The 16205-nt window shown below is 35.9% G+C and overlaps 1 protein-coding gene across 10 annotated transcripts in view; it reads right to left on the reverse strand.

Moving 5' to 3' along the window:
* Positions 1 to 16205, reverse strand: part of Prrc2c (proline rich coiled-coil 2C) — a 79569-nt gene that overhangs the window by 10652 nt on the left and 52712 nt on the right. For 9 of the 10 annotated variants that reach the window (XM_026381548.2, XM_026381547.2, XM_077802854.1 and 6 more), the window contains exons 19-28: positions 14468 to 15296; positions 14072 to 14157; positions 11508 to 11696; positions 11115 to 11366; positions 9883 to 9975; positions 6467 to 6568; positions 3355 to 3556; positions 1966 to 2169; positions 517 to 629; positions 18 to 154 (exon numbers count right to left, since the gene is read on the reverse strand). In XM_026381548.2, the coding sequence (XP_026237333.2) occupies positions 18 to 154; positions 517 to 629; positions 1966 to 2169; positions 3355 to 3556; positions 6467 to 6568; positions 9883 to 9975; positions 11115 to 11366; positions 11508 to 11696; positions 14072 to 14157; positions 14468 to 15296 (2207 nt within the window). The remainder of the gene's footprint in view (positions 1 to 17; positions 155 to 516; positions 630 to 1965; positions 2170 to 3354; positions 3557 to 6466; positions 6569 to 9882; positions 9976 to 11114; positions 11367 to 11507; positions 11697 to 14071; positions 14158 to 14467; positions 15297 to 16205) is intronic. The other variant, XM_026381549.2, reaches the window with a different exon arrangement.

Here is a 16205-nt window from a genome sequence, read left to right on the forward strand (position 1 = left end):
ACATTTAAAGCAATTACCTATACGGTTGAAGTGAAGAACTGAATAATTCTTGAGCCTGGGAAACAGCAGGACCAGCCCCCAAACTCAGCTGGGCTTGATGTTGCCCTTGCAGTGGTGCATAAATAGGGATTGGGATTTGCTGAACTGAAGCTGGCTGCAGTGCAATGAAAAACAAACACTCACTCATTTAAATGTATATGAAATCATACACACGAATCAAAACACTGGAAAAAATAATCTGAGACACAGAAAGAATAAAAAAGATTAATAGTACCCATCAGCTCCCTTTTAAAACAAGACCAAATGTAAACATCTAGATCTTCTTTCTGACAAATCACTTCTTCTACATCGTAACTATCAAGCTTTCGTAAAGTTAAAAATTTTGCCAGTAGCCTATCAAGGAAATAATGGATATGATATAACTTTAGGGAGTCTATCTTGTAGTCTAAGATTAACTACTATAACCATAAAAATGCCAAGAAATAATACATGATAGAAGGAATCTTTGATATTTACCTGAGAGAGACCTGGCTGGAAGCCTTGCTGCTGAGCCAGGGATGGTGGAGCTAGCCGTGCATGTTGGGTATTGAAGAGATGACTTGTATCCATGTAGAAAGCTGGGATCTGAGCTGCAGGCCACCAGGAAAAACAAGCAGCAATAATGTCTAAATTTCAAAATTTTCCAAGTAGTAAGTAAAAAAACTAAGTTTTGTAGCAGTTTCTAAATGAGCACTCACAAAAGTCACAGAAAAATTGAAAATATAAAAAGAGATAGATAAATGCACCCCCAAAAAGCAAGAACAAAAGCAAAAACCAACCAATAACCAAAAAAAAAAAAAAAAAAAAAAAAAAAAAAACCTAAAAAACTTCTACTAGAAAGGTAGTAGTAAAGGTAGTAAATTAAAAATAGTGTATCTAATATTTATGAGGTTATGGAAAAATAAACACTCTCATTTTAGCAAAATATATATCAAGAGAATAGATATTTAATAATTTAAAGTTTGGTATGGACTCTTAAACATATTTCTGTGTATCATACATACCAAATTGTGACTGGCTGTTTTTCTGAAATGTATATTCTGGAGACCTACCTACGTTGTTTTAAATTTGTCACTACAAATGAACACCCTCAAAGTATAGTTAAAAGATTCCTAGCCATGAAATTGGTACTACAGTGAGTATGTATGTGTGCGTTTTCTAAGATACTTTTCAAAAAAAGAATTATGTCAACTTATATTACAGGATTATTAACAATACCTGGAATCTCTATAGACACTGGATACTAACAGATGCTAATTATTAATTTTCTATGAAAGGTAAGAAACAACATGATGAGTTGGTGAGTTTAAATATTTTTCAGATGTTTCAGATGAACACTGTGATTTTCATTAGGACCAGCTACCAATCACCATCATATAATATTTTCTTTCTACTTTTAATTCCCCCCCTCTTCCAAACTATTACCTATTATTAAATGTTTTGTTATTTGATTGGAACAGTGACACATGCATAAATAATTTTTGAATTAGTAGAACCAATTTGTTATAACAATTGGTAATAATATATTATAATAATATATAATAAAATAATATGTAATAATATATAATAATAATATAAAAAGAAGAGGATTTAACTCTATAGGGGGACATATTTGCAAAAAGCACATCAAAAAATATTTAAACTTGAAAGAGTTAAGGAAAAAAAAAAGAAAAACCAGGAGTTTAAAAAAAGTTTCTTTTTCTAAATTCTTTATATTAAAGTGTAAAATGTTGGGGCTGGGGATGTGGCTCAAGCGGCAGCGCGCTCGCCTAGCATGCGTGCGGCCCAGGTTCGATCCTCAGCACCACATACCAACAAAGATGTTGTGTCCGCTGAGAACTAAAAAATAAATATCAAAAATTCTCTCTTTCTCTCTCTCCTCTCTCTTTAAAAAAATAAAAATAAAAATAAAGTGTAAAATATTACCTGCTGCAGACTGAGACACATAAACTTGTGGACTCTGTTGTTGCTGGGCAATAAGGGAAGGCATGCAGCTTAATTGTGAAAAATGACTTGCAGAAGGCAGGCTGCTTGTCTGTAACTGCTGGGGTTTCACTTTACAAATATTAGGAGGGTCCGATGTGGTGGTAGATTTTGTACTCAAAGAAGAGGTAGTGTATGTACCAGCTCCTGTATTTGGGGGAGGGATAAAATCAGGGAAAAATATTGTATATCTAAAAGTGCCACTGTTGTTGACAGTACCATCGAGAAGTAGAAGATTAATGTTTATACCCATTATGTACAGTAGGCCCTCTGTACCCATGGGTTCAACATGTTAGTATCCAAGCAACCACAGGTTAAAAACACTGAAAAAAAATTTGCATCTGTATTGAACATACACACTGTTTTCATTATTATTTTTCCAAAACTATACAATATAATGTTTATACTGTTAGGCATTAAAAAGTGATCTAGGGATGATTGAAAACATACCAAAAGATATAGGTAGGCTATATATATGCAAACACTACATTATAAATAAGGGACTTGGGCCAGGCATGGTGGTACATGCCTGTAATTCCAGTCACTCAGGAGGCTGAGGCAGGAGGACTGCAAGTCAAGGCCAGTCAGGGAAACCTCACTATTCTGTCTCAAAGTAAACAATAAAAGGGGATGGAGATTTTAGCTCAGTAGCAGAGGACTCTTAGAATCAATCCCCAGTACCATAAAACCAAACAAAACTACACCGAACCCATAAATCATCTCTCAAATAGCAGAGGCTGGAAATTCTATACACCTAAATCTTCATCAGAAAATTTAAGTTACCCCACTTGGTTTAGTTAGGCCAATTAAACTTAGGCCTCTAAATTAGATACAGACTGCAAAATATCTAAGAGCTATGTGGTTTTTAATTACTTCTGAGTTGATCAAACTAGTAAATACAACTATGTAAAGGTTAAAAAATATCAAAAGGTAAAACTCAGAAAAATTTAGAAGAAAAATTTTTTTCTCAATTATTCTTTGGTACCTGTACTGTGTGTGTAGGGATGTACACCGGGGACAGAAGGGCCCAGCAAAATCTGTTCTAGTTATTCTTCAATAAATGTGTGCCAAACTAAAATTCTGAGAGCAAAGAGGAGGAAGGGCTAAGTGAAGCCAGAAGTTTTACAGAAGAGTTGATAACTATCTCACCCACAGTCTCACATCTTTTATACACAATACGTTTGGGGGACAAAATGTTAAACAATTCAGGATATTTAAGCTGGGGATGTAGCTCAGTGATAGAGCACTTGCCTAATATTCCCGAGGCCCTGAATTCCATCCCCAGCACTGCTCACACAAAGGTATTTAAGGAAAGATACAAAAAAGTTCTACCTGACAGTGATGTTGTAGGAGTGACCGAAGCGACAGGAATCTGAGGCACCGACGCACTTGAGAATGAACTATAATTGGCAGTGCTGGGCCCACTGGCACTACTGCTAACTCCACTTGCAATTGGAGGTGCTGTGGAAGTTACTGGAGACCCCTTTTCCCTTACGTTTGGAGAATTCTCCCATGCCTTGCGTGCAGACTCCATCTGCAAAAAGGAGGACATTTGTTAAAGGAAAAACAAACAAAAGACACAATACAGAAAAAGTATACAGATTGTTATGGTTTAAATATGAAGCATCCCCTACATTCATGTGTTGAAGGCTTGGTCCCTAATGCAGCCAGGTTCAGAGGTGGGGCTAGGGGAAGCGATTGGATCTTGAGGGCTCTGACCTCCTCAGTGGATTACTGATTTGATGGTGTTACTGGGAGTTAGTGATACTGTAGAAGATAAGATCTACTTGAAGGAGTGGGTCCTTGGAGGCTCTATCCTGTCTCTCTCTAGCCCCTTCTTCTTTCTCTGCTCCTCAGCTGCTATGAGTGAACAGCTTTGCTCCACCAAGCTCTTTTGCCATGATGTTTGGCCTCACATCAGGCCCAAAGCAAGGGAACTAGCTGACTGTGGACTGAAAACTCTGAAAATGTGATTCAAAATAAATCTTTCCTCCTTTAAGTTGTTTATGTGAGGTATTTTGGTCACAGTGATGAAAAGTTGACTAACACACACATACACACATCATACATCAATCAATAATTAAATTTGGAACGTAATGTCAAAAACTACACAAACCAGAGGAAATCTATGGATTTCTAACTTTTCACTTGCACATTATCTTTGCTCCTTTATTCAAATTGAGGGGGTGGGAGGTGGAGTTATTACTTTTCTACAGAGAACTTGTTGATGGCTTTGGGAATCATGTCAACTCTTGTACGATATGAGCCTTGCTCCACTGCCAGTGAAGAATAAGAGAAGGAACCAAGATGCCCCCGTAGAATGATTTAAGGTCCTTCCTATGATTGCAAAGGTCCTTAGAAGTACTTATCAAAAGGAAAGGCATAAAAGGCAAAATACATCAGGTTTTAGGCTCTGATGTAGTACAAACACTTCCTATTTCACACCCTGACCTCTTTCAGCATTTCAGGAACTGGCTACAGCCATTTCCATTTGTGGTTCTGAATTTAATTGTAGTCTTCGTTCAATCTGTTTAAAGCAGCATTGTTCAACAATTTGCAAGACAGTATATAAATGAAAGTCACATATGTAACTGAAAATTTTCTGATAGAAACATTTTAAAAAGTAAAAACAGGTAAGATTAATTTTGATAATTTTTCATTCAACCCAATATATATTTTCATTCAACTATAAGGATTCTGTATACATTATCTTGAGGCTACTTTAATAAGTAGAACAGATACATTTAACATTTTTAATACCCTTGTTGAGAAGTTTGTGAGTCCTTGAAGTTCCAACTTCTAAAATTTTAATGTATTTTAAGAACAAGAAAGAATCAACAAGTTCACTGTGGAAACATAACTAAACCCCACCAGGTCCCCACCTGCATCCCTTTTAAAACATGCAGTACTCTACCTTACCTTAATAACTAATTATCATTGTACATTCAGAATGAAGGATGCTTATATGGGTGGGGAGAGTCTTTTTCTCATAGTCACTTTGTTGTTTTCAAATGTACTTAAGTTTAAAATTAAATATATACAAAAATGTATTTTAAATGGTGTGGAGGATTAACAAAAAAGCAATTTGAGAGTACAATCACACACCAGTTTTGCTGAGGAAACAGAATTAAATTTTAGCAAATAAACTGCATAATATATAGGCCACAAATAGTAGGCTTAATTTCATTTATTAAGCAGGAAGAAAACTCGAAATTTCTATTTTTGGAACTTCAAGGAAACTAAAAGTACAATTATTTAACGATACACACTCTCAGCAACATCTATATAGAATTTTTCTTTATTTCATCTATCGCTCAGAGAGATTTTCAGAAACAACAAAACCAGAGAAAGCTTCATGCCTTATGCAATTTAATTTAAACTACATGCATATAATTTCTTCTTGGAATGGTAAAAATGTGAGTGAAAGGCAAGTTGAACATCACCCTAAAGAATTAACTACTGGCTTAAAAAAATAAAGAACTATTTTTTTAATTTAAGTTAGATTATGATCTTGAATAGCATAATGATAAAAATCATAAATTATTTGACAAAGTAAAGAACACAGATTGAGACAGTCATTTAAGTGAAAAGAAACAGCAAAGGCTAAATAGAAACTGGCAGTAAATAGTAAGAACTGGGTACAAACAGGATGGCACAAAGCAAGGGTTGTTGTTTTCTAAAATTTTACAGCTTCAAACATATTTATTAATCCTCTTATAAAGAAGTTAAGAGAGTAAGGGAGACAAGTGATCAGGTGGCTGGGGTCTCAAGCTGACAGTCCAGAAATGAATACAGGCCACATGATAAAACACCATCAAAGAGATTCACTGTCAACCAGTGCAACATTAGGAAGATATGCTTTGACAGAGGTGAATTATTGGAGTTGCCCAGATTACGAACAAAGAGCAACAGTGAGATAAATGCACTGAAAAGAAAAAAAAAAATCATATAATTCCATGCTTTTTTTTTAGCATGACTAATGAATCTACAATGCACAACAGAAAAAGTATTCTCAAATAACTCAGCTGAGAAAAAAGGAATATAGCTCAAAATTATAAATAAGATCAAAATAAGGCTAAGTTTTTTGACATTACAAAGTGCTAAATCTGTTTTGTCCACTTAAATCAAAATTCCCTGATGCTGTTTATCAAGGAACATGCATGTTAATTAACTTCTTTTCTATAAAACATTTTTATCACTAAATTGCATTCATTTATTTCACACACAAAATACAAAATCACAACTGTAACAAGCCTTACTTAAAATATCAAATCACTGCTAATTGGGGTTAAAAAGCTAATAAAGTTTTAAGGAATAATTTCACATCTCCGTTTCCTCACCTTGGAGGAGATAAAACTAGTAAAGATACCCAAAAGAACATTGTTAACTTACGCCCCCTTGCATGCAATAATGAAGGACCCTTAGAGATGGATGTTGTACATACCTTGAAGGTGAGGCTGAAAGTAGTGGGAGGAACTGAAGTGAGGCTGGAGCTCTGTTGTATCGTCTCCCTCTTAGGGAGGGGAAGAGTGTTGGGCAGGGGCACCTGAAAAGGCAGGCAACACATCACAATCTAAGTCTGCTATAAAAGCCCCCTTTACGATAGGACTAATGCCCTCCAAATGTGGTATTTATTTTTCATTAGAGCCAACAGGGATCTTTGATTACTTAGAATTATACTGTTTATAGTTATTAGTGATCATGCAATTAGGTAATTCTCAAAAAGGGGAAAAAAACCCACAATCTTTTTATGCACAGATCATGAGAAAAAAAGCGTGCCCCAAACATAAAATTTATGCTTAAAGGCAGCACTTCTCACATTTTTTAGGGTGCACAGAAGTAACCCAGGCTGTTAAAAATAATAATCTGATTTAACTGCTCAGGGTTACTCCCAGGTAATGCTAATATTGCTGCCTCAAGGTCCATATTATGTAGCAAAGCTTTAAGAAAAACAATTTTTATCATACGGGGGAACCACAGATTTCAACCAGAATTATTTAACATGACAATGAAAATATAAGAAATTAACTTCTTTTCTGCAAGAGTGAACTTTCTAATAACTAAATTCAAGTAATATCTGGGCAAAGTATGGAATATTACCATTAATCCAATATACCAGTTTTGCTATAATAATAAAATGATTATGGAAAATGATGTTAGAAAAAAGCTACCCAAATCTCTCCTTTCCCTTAAGTCTCTGGATCTTAGGAACTTTATTATGTTATACACTATTGCATGTTTACTTTTAATGGTTCATTTAGTAGTTTAGCTAAAACTGGCTGAGATGGTTAGGGGTTTTTAAGATAATCACTGTAACGTGGACTAATGGAGATCCATCATAGCATGAATTATTTAATGAAGACACTTCATCCGTAGAACACTGAAATATTCAGTGATTGTAGGCACTGGGGTTGTAGTTCAGTGGAAGATTGTTTGCTTAGCATGTGGAGGTACCGAGTTTAATCTTCAGCACCATATAAAAATAAATAAATAAAGGTATTGTGACCCACATACAACTAACAACATATGTAAAAAACTGAGTGATTGTAATATTGGGTCATACTAACAAGAAATAATCAGTGCAGATAGTAAAAAAATGGTATTAAGCCTCATCAAAAGAAATAAGGCTAAGCTATCTTCTTCTTCTTCTTTTTTTTTTTTTTTTGGGGGGGGGAGGGAACCGGGGATTGAATCCAGAGATGCTTAACCACCGAGGCACATTTCCATCCCTTTTTAAACACTTCATTTAGAGGGTCTGAGTTGCTTAGGGCCTGCCTCTGAACTTGCAATCCTGCCTCAGCCCCCTGAGCTGCTGGGATTACAGGTATGTGCCACCACAACTTGCTAAACTATATTCTTATTTTTTTTTAAAAAAGAAAGTTCTATGTATAAAATGGAATCCCAGACTACTGGAAAGAAAAAAAATTTTTTTAAAGGCCCTAAAAATGTCAGACATTTGTTTTCAACAATACATTAAGATCAAAATCACTATCATATGTAGCACAAATAAGCAGAACAGGGAAACCATCTCGAAGTAATGATCCTTTATCAAGCTCCATGACCCAAAATGATCTGTTTTCAAACATACAGTGCTATCAGTAAAATGTAGATATTCACTTCCAGGAGACCTTGTTTCTTATCATTTATATTTTTAAAATTATATCTTCAGAGGACTGTCCAAACCATCATTTACTTTCTTGAAAACTAAAACTTTAGAAATACCCTATTTTTAAAACTGAGAAAAGACACTCCAATAAAGTATAAATAAACTCTACTGAGACTGTAGTCAGTCAATATTTGATAATCTAAACAGTGACATGAGGATTAAACTGATAGGAATTAATTTTCTCTTTACTAAGTTCTTCATTAAATAGCAAGTAAACACAAATATCTAAAACACTCTCAGAAAGATAAGGAGGGAAGATTTGATGTATGAAGTAAAATTTTTTAACAGTGGCAAATTGGACAATTTATACTATCAGCTTCCAGAGAGCTGTTTTCACTTTAAGAAATTTTGTTCACTCCTCATATTGGTCCTCCTTAGCTACACAGAAGTCCTTCAAACAGACTATAAATTTGGATTAAGTGATCCCTAATGTAGGTCATTTTTGTAAAATTCCATAAACCTAATGTTAGAGAGAAAGACAAGAAATACCAGAAGACAAAAATGAAGATTTTTATATTCAAAATGATAGTCAAAGCCCTTGTGAGGAACCTTTATATATTTTCTGTAAGAGACATTTCTGAAAAGAACAATCACAATTTTAGTCAAATAGCCTTTGATGTACAGAGGGGCTACATTTAAAAGGAAAGCAAATGACCATATGTTAACCACACCTGCTCTCTGAAACAAGGACCAAAAAAAAAAAAAAAAAACAGCTTTAAAAAAAAGTTCTTCTAAATTATATCATGTGACCACAGAAAGTCATCTAACATTTTTATTAAGCTTACAATTTTTCATCTATCAGTGAACTGAGCTAAATAACAGACTAAGTATTAGAAATTAAACCCAGAGGGGCTTAACCACTGAGCCAAATTCCCAATCCTTTTTGAGACAAGGTTTCACTAATTTGCTTATTAGGGCCTCACTAAATTGCTGAGGCTGGCCTCACTTGTGAGTTTCTGCCTTAATCTTACAAATCACTGGGGTTAAGTAATCCCTATTGTAGCTCATTTCTCTAAAATTCCATAAACTTGATGCTACAGAGAAAAACAGACAAGGGGGGAAAATATCAGAAGACAAAAATCAAGAATTTTACATTCAAAATGATTATGGGTGTCCACCAGTGCACCTGGCTCTAACTCCATCTTGAATTCTAACATCACTGTTCTGGGAAACCAGAGCTTGATTCACAATATAACCTAACATCATTTAATATTAGAACATTCAAAGAATTTCCTGAAATATCTGCTTATACTTTATTCTTCAACCTTGACAAAAGGAATGTTGGCAAGGTAGACTAATGTGCAGATACAGTTTTTTAAATTAAAAAAGAAATATTTAATTCATTGAAAACACCTTAGTTCTAGTCTTTGATCTTAAATAAAGTTTCAATGAATGGTAAAAAGGCTCCATTTATGAACAAAATCACCAACCAAATAAAAGGCCAATGTTGCAGAATAATGCTATAAGAGATGAGAACAAAAATTCTTACTAAAATCAGGTTAATAGGATTAGTACTTATGAAATCAATCCTAAGCACTACAAGCCTTGGATTTAAATGGAAAGCTGATGACTTTCAAATCAAAAAGCCTTTGCACATTTTTCCTAGTTATACTACAGTGTGCCTAAAAAAACAAATTTACTATCAACTCCCTGATGAGTGTTAAAACTTGCCACATCTTACATTGATTACTTACATTATTAACCAAAGTATCCTCCATCTTTGCATTGTTAGTAGCCACAGTGTTAGGCAGAGAGGAAGAAGGTGTAGTATAGTCTGTTACAGACTCCTGTGGAGGAGTAATAGAAAAAGTCATGTTGTAAACTAATTAAAGAGTTACTTCCTAATGATAGCCTAACAGTTTTAAAGTTGTTTCAGAAGAAGCAGGAAGGGAGAACAGATCTTAAGACTCAACTCACTAAAATCTTAATTCACTGAGTTAACTGCAAGATAATACAACATGGACCCATAAAAGATTTCTTCAACTGTTGATGAACTCCTGTACATATCTAAAAATGCACTACACAGTTTTAGGAGGTGGTCAACAGTACCAAATATTTATTTCTGTAGGCAATGAAAAGAAAGTTTTATGTGTTTACCACACTCAATTTACAGCTTACTATTAACTACTAGTTTGTATATTCTCTTCAAAATAAAAGGCCAGATAAGTGAATATGAAAGTATTAGTTCTCACAATAAATTTTAGGATACATTCCTTGTTTAATGTCACAAATCTCTGCTCTTAATATGGTAGACCTGGATCACTGGTGGAGTTTTTACTTATATGAATTCAGCAGTATGAGTCCTTGTTGACTCACTGCAGATACCAAAATCTGTGTATTTTAAGATTCTCTCACACAGAATGTAATAGTATTTGCATATAACCTATACATACTCTCTGGCATACCTTAAAAATCAATCTCTAGATTACTATAATACCTAATACAATGTACATTGCTGTCTATAGTTGTTGCTTCAACTGTGAAAGAAAACTGACTACACTAGGGTACTCCACAAGTTTGCCAATTTTCTAACTTTAGAATCTCGCCAGTAGGTAAGATAAGATTCCAGGATAACTCTATTAGCAGAACTATTTTTGAAAAGCTTACAAACCCAAGGAAAGGTATTCCAATGCTGTGTAGATTTTTCATTCTAAATTACTCAAACAGTTCAGAATTAAGAGTTAATTTGCACAAAAAGCAATATAATTTACTCTAAAAGATTTCCTTAACATCAAATATATACCATGAAATAAAGTCTCCTCTGTAGAAAAAAAGTATAGAATCATAAACCTCAGCAAAAAAAAAAAAAAAAAAAAAAGTTCAATACCCAGCACTACAAAAGAAAACAAGAGTACTGTGCCCCTGTTCTTGGTTTTAGACAGGGTTTGTACATGGACCAAGTGGGCAACCACTGCAGGCTGCTTACCTTTGCATTAGTGCCATATTCTGCAGTCGATACTGAGATCATTGTTCCTATTTCTGCAGACATTTCTGAGACTGCTTTGGGTTCCTTTACGGTGACAGGATCTGTGCTTCGGACAGTTGCAGGACTTGGCTTCTCTTGTCCTTCTGGCTCCACCTGTTGGGCATCTTTTACTTTTCTATTTTTTAATGAACGTTCTTTTCCAATGGGACCAGGTTTATGTTCTTTGTTTTCCACTGGACTCAAATCTGGAAGCTAAAGTCAATGGTTACGACAAAACTATATGACAATGAAAGACATTCACTAAAAAACTAAATTCAACTTTAAAGCTGTTGCTCTCTATAAATGTCAATGGTGTTTTTTTAAAACGATGCCAGGATTATGAATTATATTTACCTTTTGGGCTTTGATGGGTCCTGCCCGTGGCTGTTTCTGCCGTTGTTCTTTAGGTTCAGGTATTTTGTCCGTAGATTTTTCCGAAAGTACAGGAACAACTTCATTTTCATTCCCATTTGAAGCTGGAGCACCAAACTGAATTGTATCAATTCCCATTTCAACGCCACTCTCTTGACCATTCTTTGTTCCCTAGTTTTGAGTATTTAAAACTTGTTATCAAATCAAACAAGAATTCAGATTTGACTGAATAATTTATGCATTATCACATTTTTAAAAAGTACATTAGGAGGGCTGGGGATGTGGCTCAAGCCGTAGCGCGCTCGCCTGGCATGCGTGCGGCCCAGGTTCGATCCTCAGCACCACATACCAACAAGAATGTTGTGTCCGCCGAGAACTACGAGAACTAGAAAATAAATATTGAAAATTCTCTCTCTCTCTCCCCCCTCTCTAAAAAAAAAAAAAAAAAAGTACACTAGGAGATTTAAAGTAATCTACACTTTAATTGCAACTGACCACGATTACACTTTAGGAGAACTTTTCTTAAAGTGCTCGTAATGATTTGCATTAGAAAACAACAGATAATATGAAAACTAGGAAGACATTTAAGTTTAAGATGTTAAAGCTACGATCATGGGCAAATTAAAGCCTCAAATGGTCTCATCATTGGAAACAAATGTAAAAGTAAAAAACACGGACACTCTAAAACAGATGAATGAACAAATGAGAGAGAAAGAAAGTAATACCAGTGTCACTCACTTCTTGGAAAGTCTACTTTGCAAATAAAATATATATTTTTTTGTTCCAGAGATTGAACTCAGGGGCACTTGACCCTATTTTGTATTTTAGAGACAGGGTCTCAACTGAGTTGCTTAGTGCCTTGCTTTTGCTGAAGCTGGATTTGAACTTCTGGTCCTCCTGCCTCAGCCTCCGGAGCCATTGGGACTACAGGCATGCGCCACCATGCCTGGTTGAAAATAAAATCTTAAAAATAACGTCAAAGGGCTGAGGTTGTGGTTCAGAGATGGAATGTGCGCCTAGCATGTGTGGAGCACTAGGTTTAATCCTCAGCACCACATAAAAATAAAAAGATATTGTGCCCACTTATAATTAAAAAATAGATATTTTAAAAAAATGTTGAAGTATTGTGTGACTGGTAAAGTGGCATACACCCAAGAAGAGATCAATTAAGCACCTAGAAAGCTAATATACTGGAACACATTTTTTTTTTTGGGGGGGGGGGCGGTGCTAAGCAGGTTAACTGGCATTCTAAAAAGTAAAAATAAAGAAAAACCTAAAAAGTGCTGTAAGGGACATTCAGAAACCAAAATAGGGTGAATGAATTAGCCATCTAGAAAGGCAGACAAAGAAAGTGACCCATAAAAAGTCAACTTCTAGTGTACAGGTCAAGAACAAAATAGGACAGTGAGGCTGAGGCACAGCAACTTTTGGAAGGAGTAGAGGACAATGGACAAGTAAGGAGCTGGATAACACGGGACTTGGTTACAATAACTTAGTTTATTCACAGAAAAAGAAACAAAACCCAAATGAAATTAGGGACAAAAGTTCAACTATAGCAACTACTCTAGAGGCTGAGGTGGGAAAATTGCAAGTTTGAGGCAGCCTCTGTAACATGGTGAGTCCCCATTTCACAACAAATACACAAATATTTTGATCTAAGTATATTGTCAGCATATTTCTTTGGAAATTCCTTAGGTACTTTCCCCAATATGCTTTTATCCTTAGCACTTATCACCATGAAGTATACATGAAGTATACTGTATCTGATCTTGAGCACCACAAAAAAGGAAAAAACTATGTCATTTATTTTGATTGTCCCTTACACTACAATGAAAACCCTATAAGGAGAGTGTCTTTAGTCCCAGTTTTGAAAGTTTACAGTTAGAACAGCAAAATGGCAAGTGCTTAAATGAATATTAGTTCATTTAATGAATGCAGCAGCAATGGGTACACCGGTATATGCCTGTAATCCCAGTGATTTGTGAGCTGAGGCAAGAGGATTGCATGTTCAGCCTCAGCAATTTAGCAAGACCCTGTTTCAAAAAATAAAATAAAAAGGTCAAGGAATGCAGCTCAGTGGTTAAGAACACCTGGGTTCAATCCCTGGTATCAAAACAAACCCAAACCCAAAAAAGTCATTTTCCAATAATGCTCATGCTTGATAAATTATGGCTGAAACAATAACTTGTAAGCTAGAAACACGGTACAAAATCCAGAAAATAGTAATTGCACTTATATGTTTTGTCACACAAAGTCTTTTTTTGAGACTAGAATGAAAACAAATGCTTAACCTTATATGTCTAGGAATGAGACGGAGTTTATAAATGTAGAAGTTTGGTAGCATTAAACATCACTTTGGAATTTATTAGAAACATACTCAGGTCTCAACCCAGACCTAAAGGACCAGAAACTATAGACATGGACTCAGCAATCTGTTTTAATAGGTTTCTTGGTGATTCTCAGGCATACTAAATATTTTAATAATAATTAAAAAAAAAAAAAAACTGTCACACTAACTCTACCAACGCCAATAAGCCTATACCTACCTCTGATGAAGTAGCTGATCCAAATGATGTTAAGGGCTTATTCCATGCACTGACTGCAGGTGGCTGTGGCGGACTAATGGGACCCACTAAAAAGAAGACAAGGGAATGTCATCATTAAAATGCATAAGTTAATAATTTCTAGTCCATTAAACTTTCTCATAATGATAATGCGTTTTTTTTAACCAACACAAACTATGTCCATAAGTTACAATATAGTTGTTAATCATGCTCATTTTAGAAATAAGGACTTTTAAGAAAAAAAGCTAAGAACTACTATTACTGCTTTCTACTATGAAGAGTGAGATCAGAAAAACTTAACTTTATAAATAAAATGAAAAACCAACTTCTGTATTCCTGTGCCATACCACACCCCTCATGTCTCTGTTGCTGACTTACATTTCTTAGAGATGTCATTCAGTACAGCTGGGGAGGACACCTTGTTATCCCATAATTCAGCTGTAAGAGTGCCATGTGACTGTGGAGTCTGGATGGATTTTCCTGTGGCTATGTAATCTGGGCCATTAGGTGCCTGAGCTGAAGGTAGCCTAATTGAAGGTGGTGGCTGTTTTGAAGGCTGTGTTGAAGTCTGTAGTGGATTCTGCACTGGTTTGTGGGTCTGTGCCTGAGTCTGAGCTGGAGCAGCAGGGGCTGGAGCTGGGCTTGGAGTTGCAGCTGAGGCTGGGACAAGTGGGACTGGGGCTGGGGCTGCTGGGGATGAGACTGAGGCAGTTGGCGTGGAGACAGCTGGTACAGTTGGGGCTGTGACAGCTGGGGCTGGAGCTGGAACTGAAGCTGGTGCTAGGGCTGAAGCAAGGATGGGAATTGAAGCAGAGGCCAGAATGGGGACAGACGCTGGGGCTGACACTGAGGCAAGGATGGGGGCTGAAGTGGGGGCTGAGTTTGAAGTGGAAGAAGCAGCAACTGTGACTGCAGTGGAAGTGGAGGCTGGAACTGGGGCTGAAACTGGGGTCAGAACTGGAGCTGCAGCTGAAGTCAGAACTGGAGCTGGGGTGGAGACAGGAACTAGAGCTGTGGGTGATGCGAGAACTAGAGTTGCAGTTGAGGCTGGAACTGGAACTGTGGGTGGTATTAGAACTGGAGCTGAGGTCGAGGTCGGAGCTGAGGCTGTCTGCTGGGTCCCTGTAGCCTGTTTTTTGGCAAACCTTGGAGGAAGCTTAGAAGTTTGACTTCTTCCTTTATCATTTGCATTCTTTTTGTTCCAGACCTTTAAAAAAATGATGGGAATTGTTTTGTTAAAACACAGCTGAAAGTAATAGTTCACATATATACTGTGTGTATACTGTCTTTTTTTTTTTTTTATGGTACTGGGAATTGAACCCAGGGGTGCTTCACCACTGAGTTGTATTGCAATCCCGTTTTTGAGACAGGGTTTTGCTAAGCTGCTGAGGAGGCTGAAATCGGATCCTCCCCTCTATCATCCTCCTCAGCACTTGGATTATTGGTGTGCACCATAGTGCCCTGCTCATGCATTCAATTTCTAACAAAATAAACTACTGATAACTTAAGTCTTTTACTTTACACCAAAGAGGTACTCACAGAGCAAGCATGTCAAGGCTACTAATGAGATTTTAAATTATAAAAAGCCATGAAAATACACAGAAAAAAAGCGAAACTTCATACACTTTTGATACATAGGTCCACAATTTTTTTTTTCCATAGTTCTGAAATTAAGCCTATTTGGCAGCAAAACCTGACCTGAGCTGATGAAAGGCTACTTACCTACTTCATTCAACTAGTGTGTTTGTCACAAAAACATTGATTTTGGGAGTGTGGCTGGCCACAGAGGGCACACACACTACTTTGCCTTCAATCAACAAGAATAAATGACTACTGAAAATATCTGGCTCCAAGGGCTGTTGGTTCAATTAAACTCAATAATTTAAATTGTTTCATCCTATGCATTTAATTAAACTAATTTAGTTATAATAGGAATTTTTCTAGGCCAAGAGTCTATAGTTTGTTGGATCAAGGCATTTGTGTTCATTAGATTTCCATGATCACTTAAAACTATCATGAAGGAAATCACATGACTAAAGCTAACATATAAAATACACTGTTGAATTTAAGTAAAGATGGTATACAATGATTATATTGTAAAATTTACCTAAATTCT

The sequence above is a fragment of the Urocitellus parryii genome, chromosome 9, assembly GCF_045843805.1.
Source record: "Urocitellus parryii isolate mUroPar1 chromosome 9, mUroPar1.hap1, whole genome shotgun sequence".
Lineage (NCBI taxonomy): Eukaryota > Metazoa > Chordata > Mammalia > Rodentia > Sciuridae > Urocitellus > Urocitellus parryii.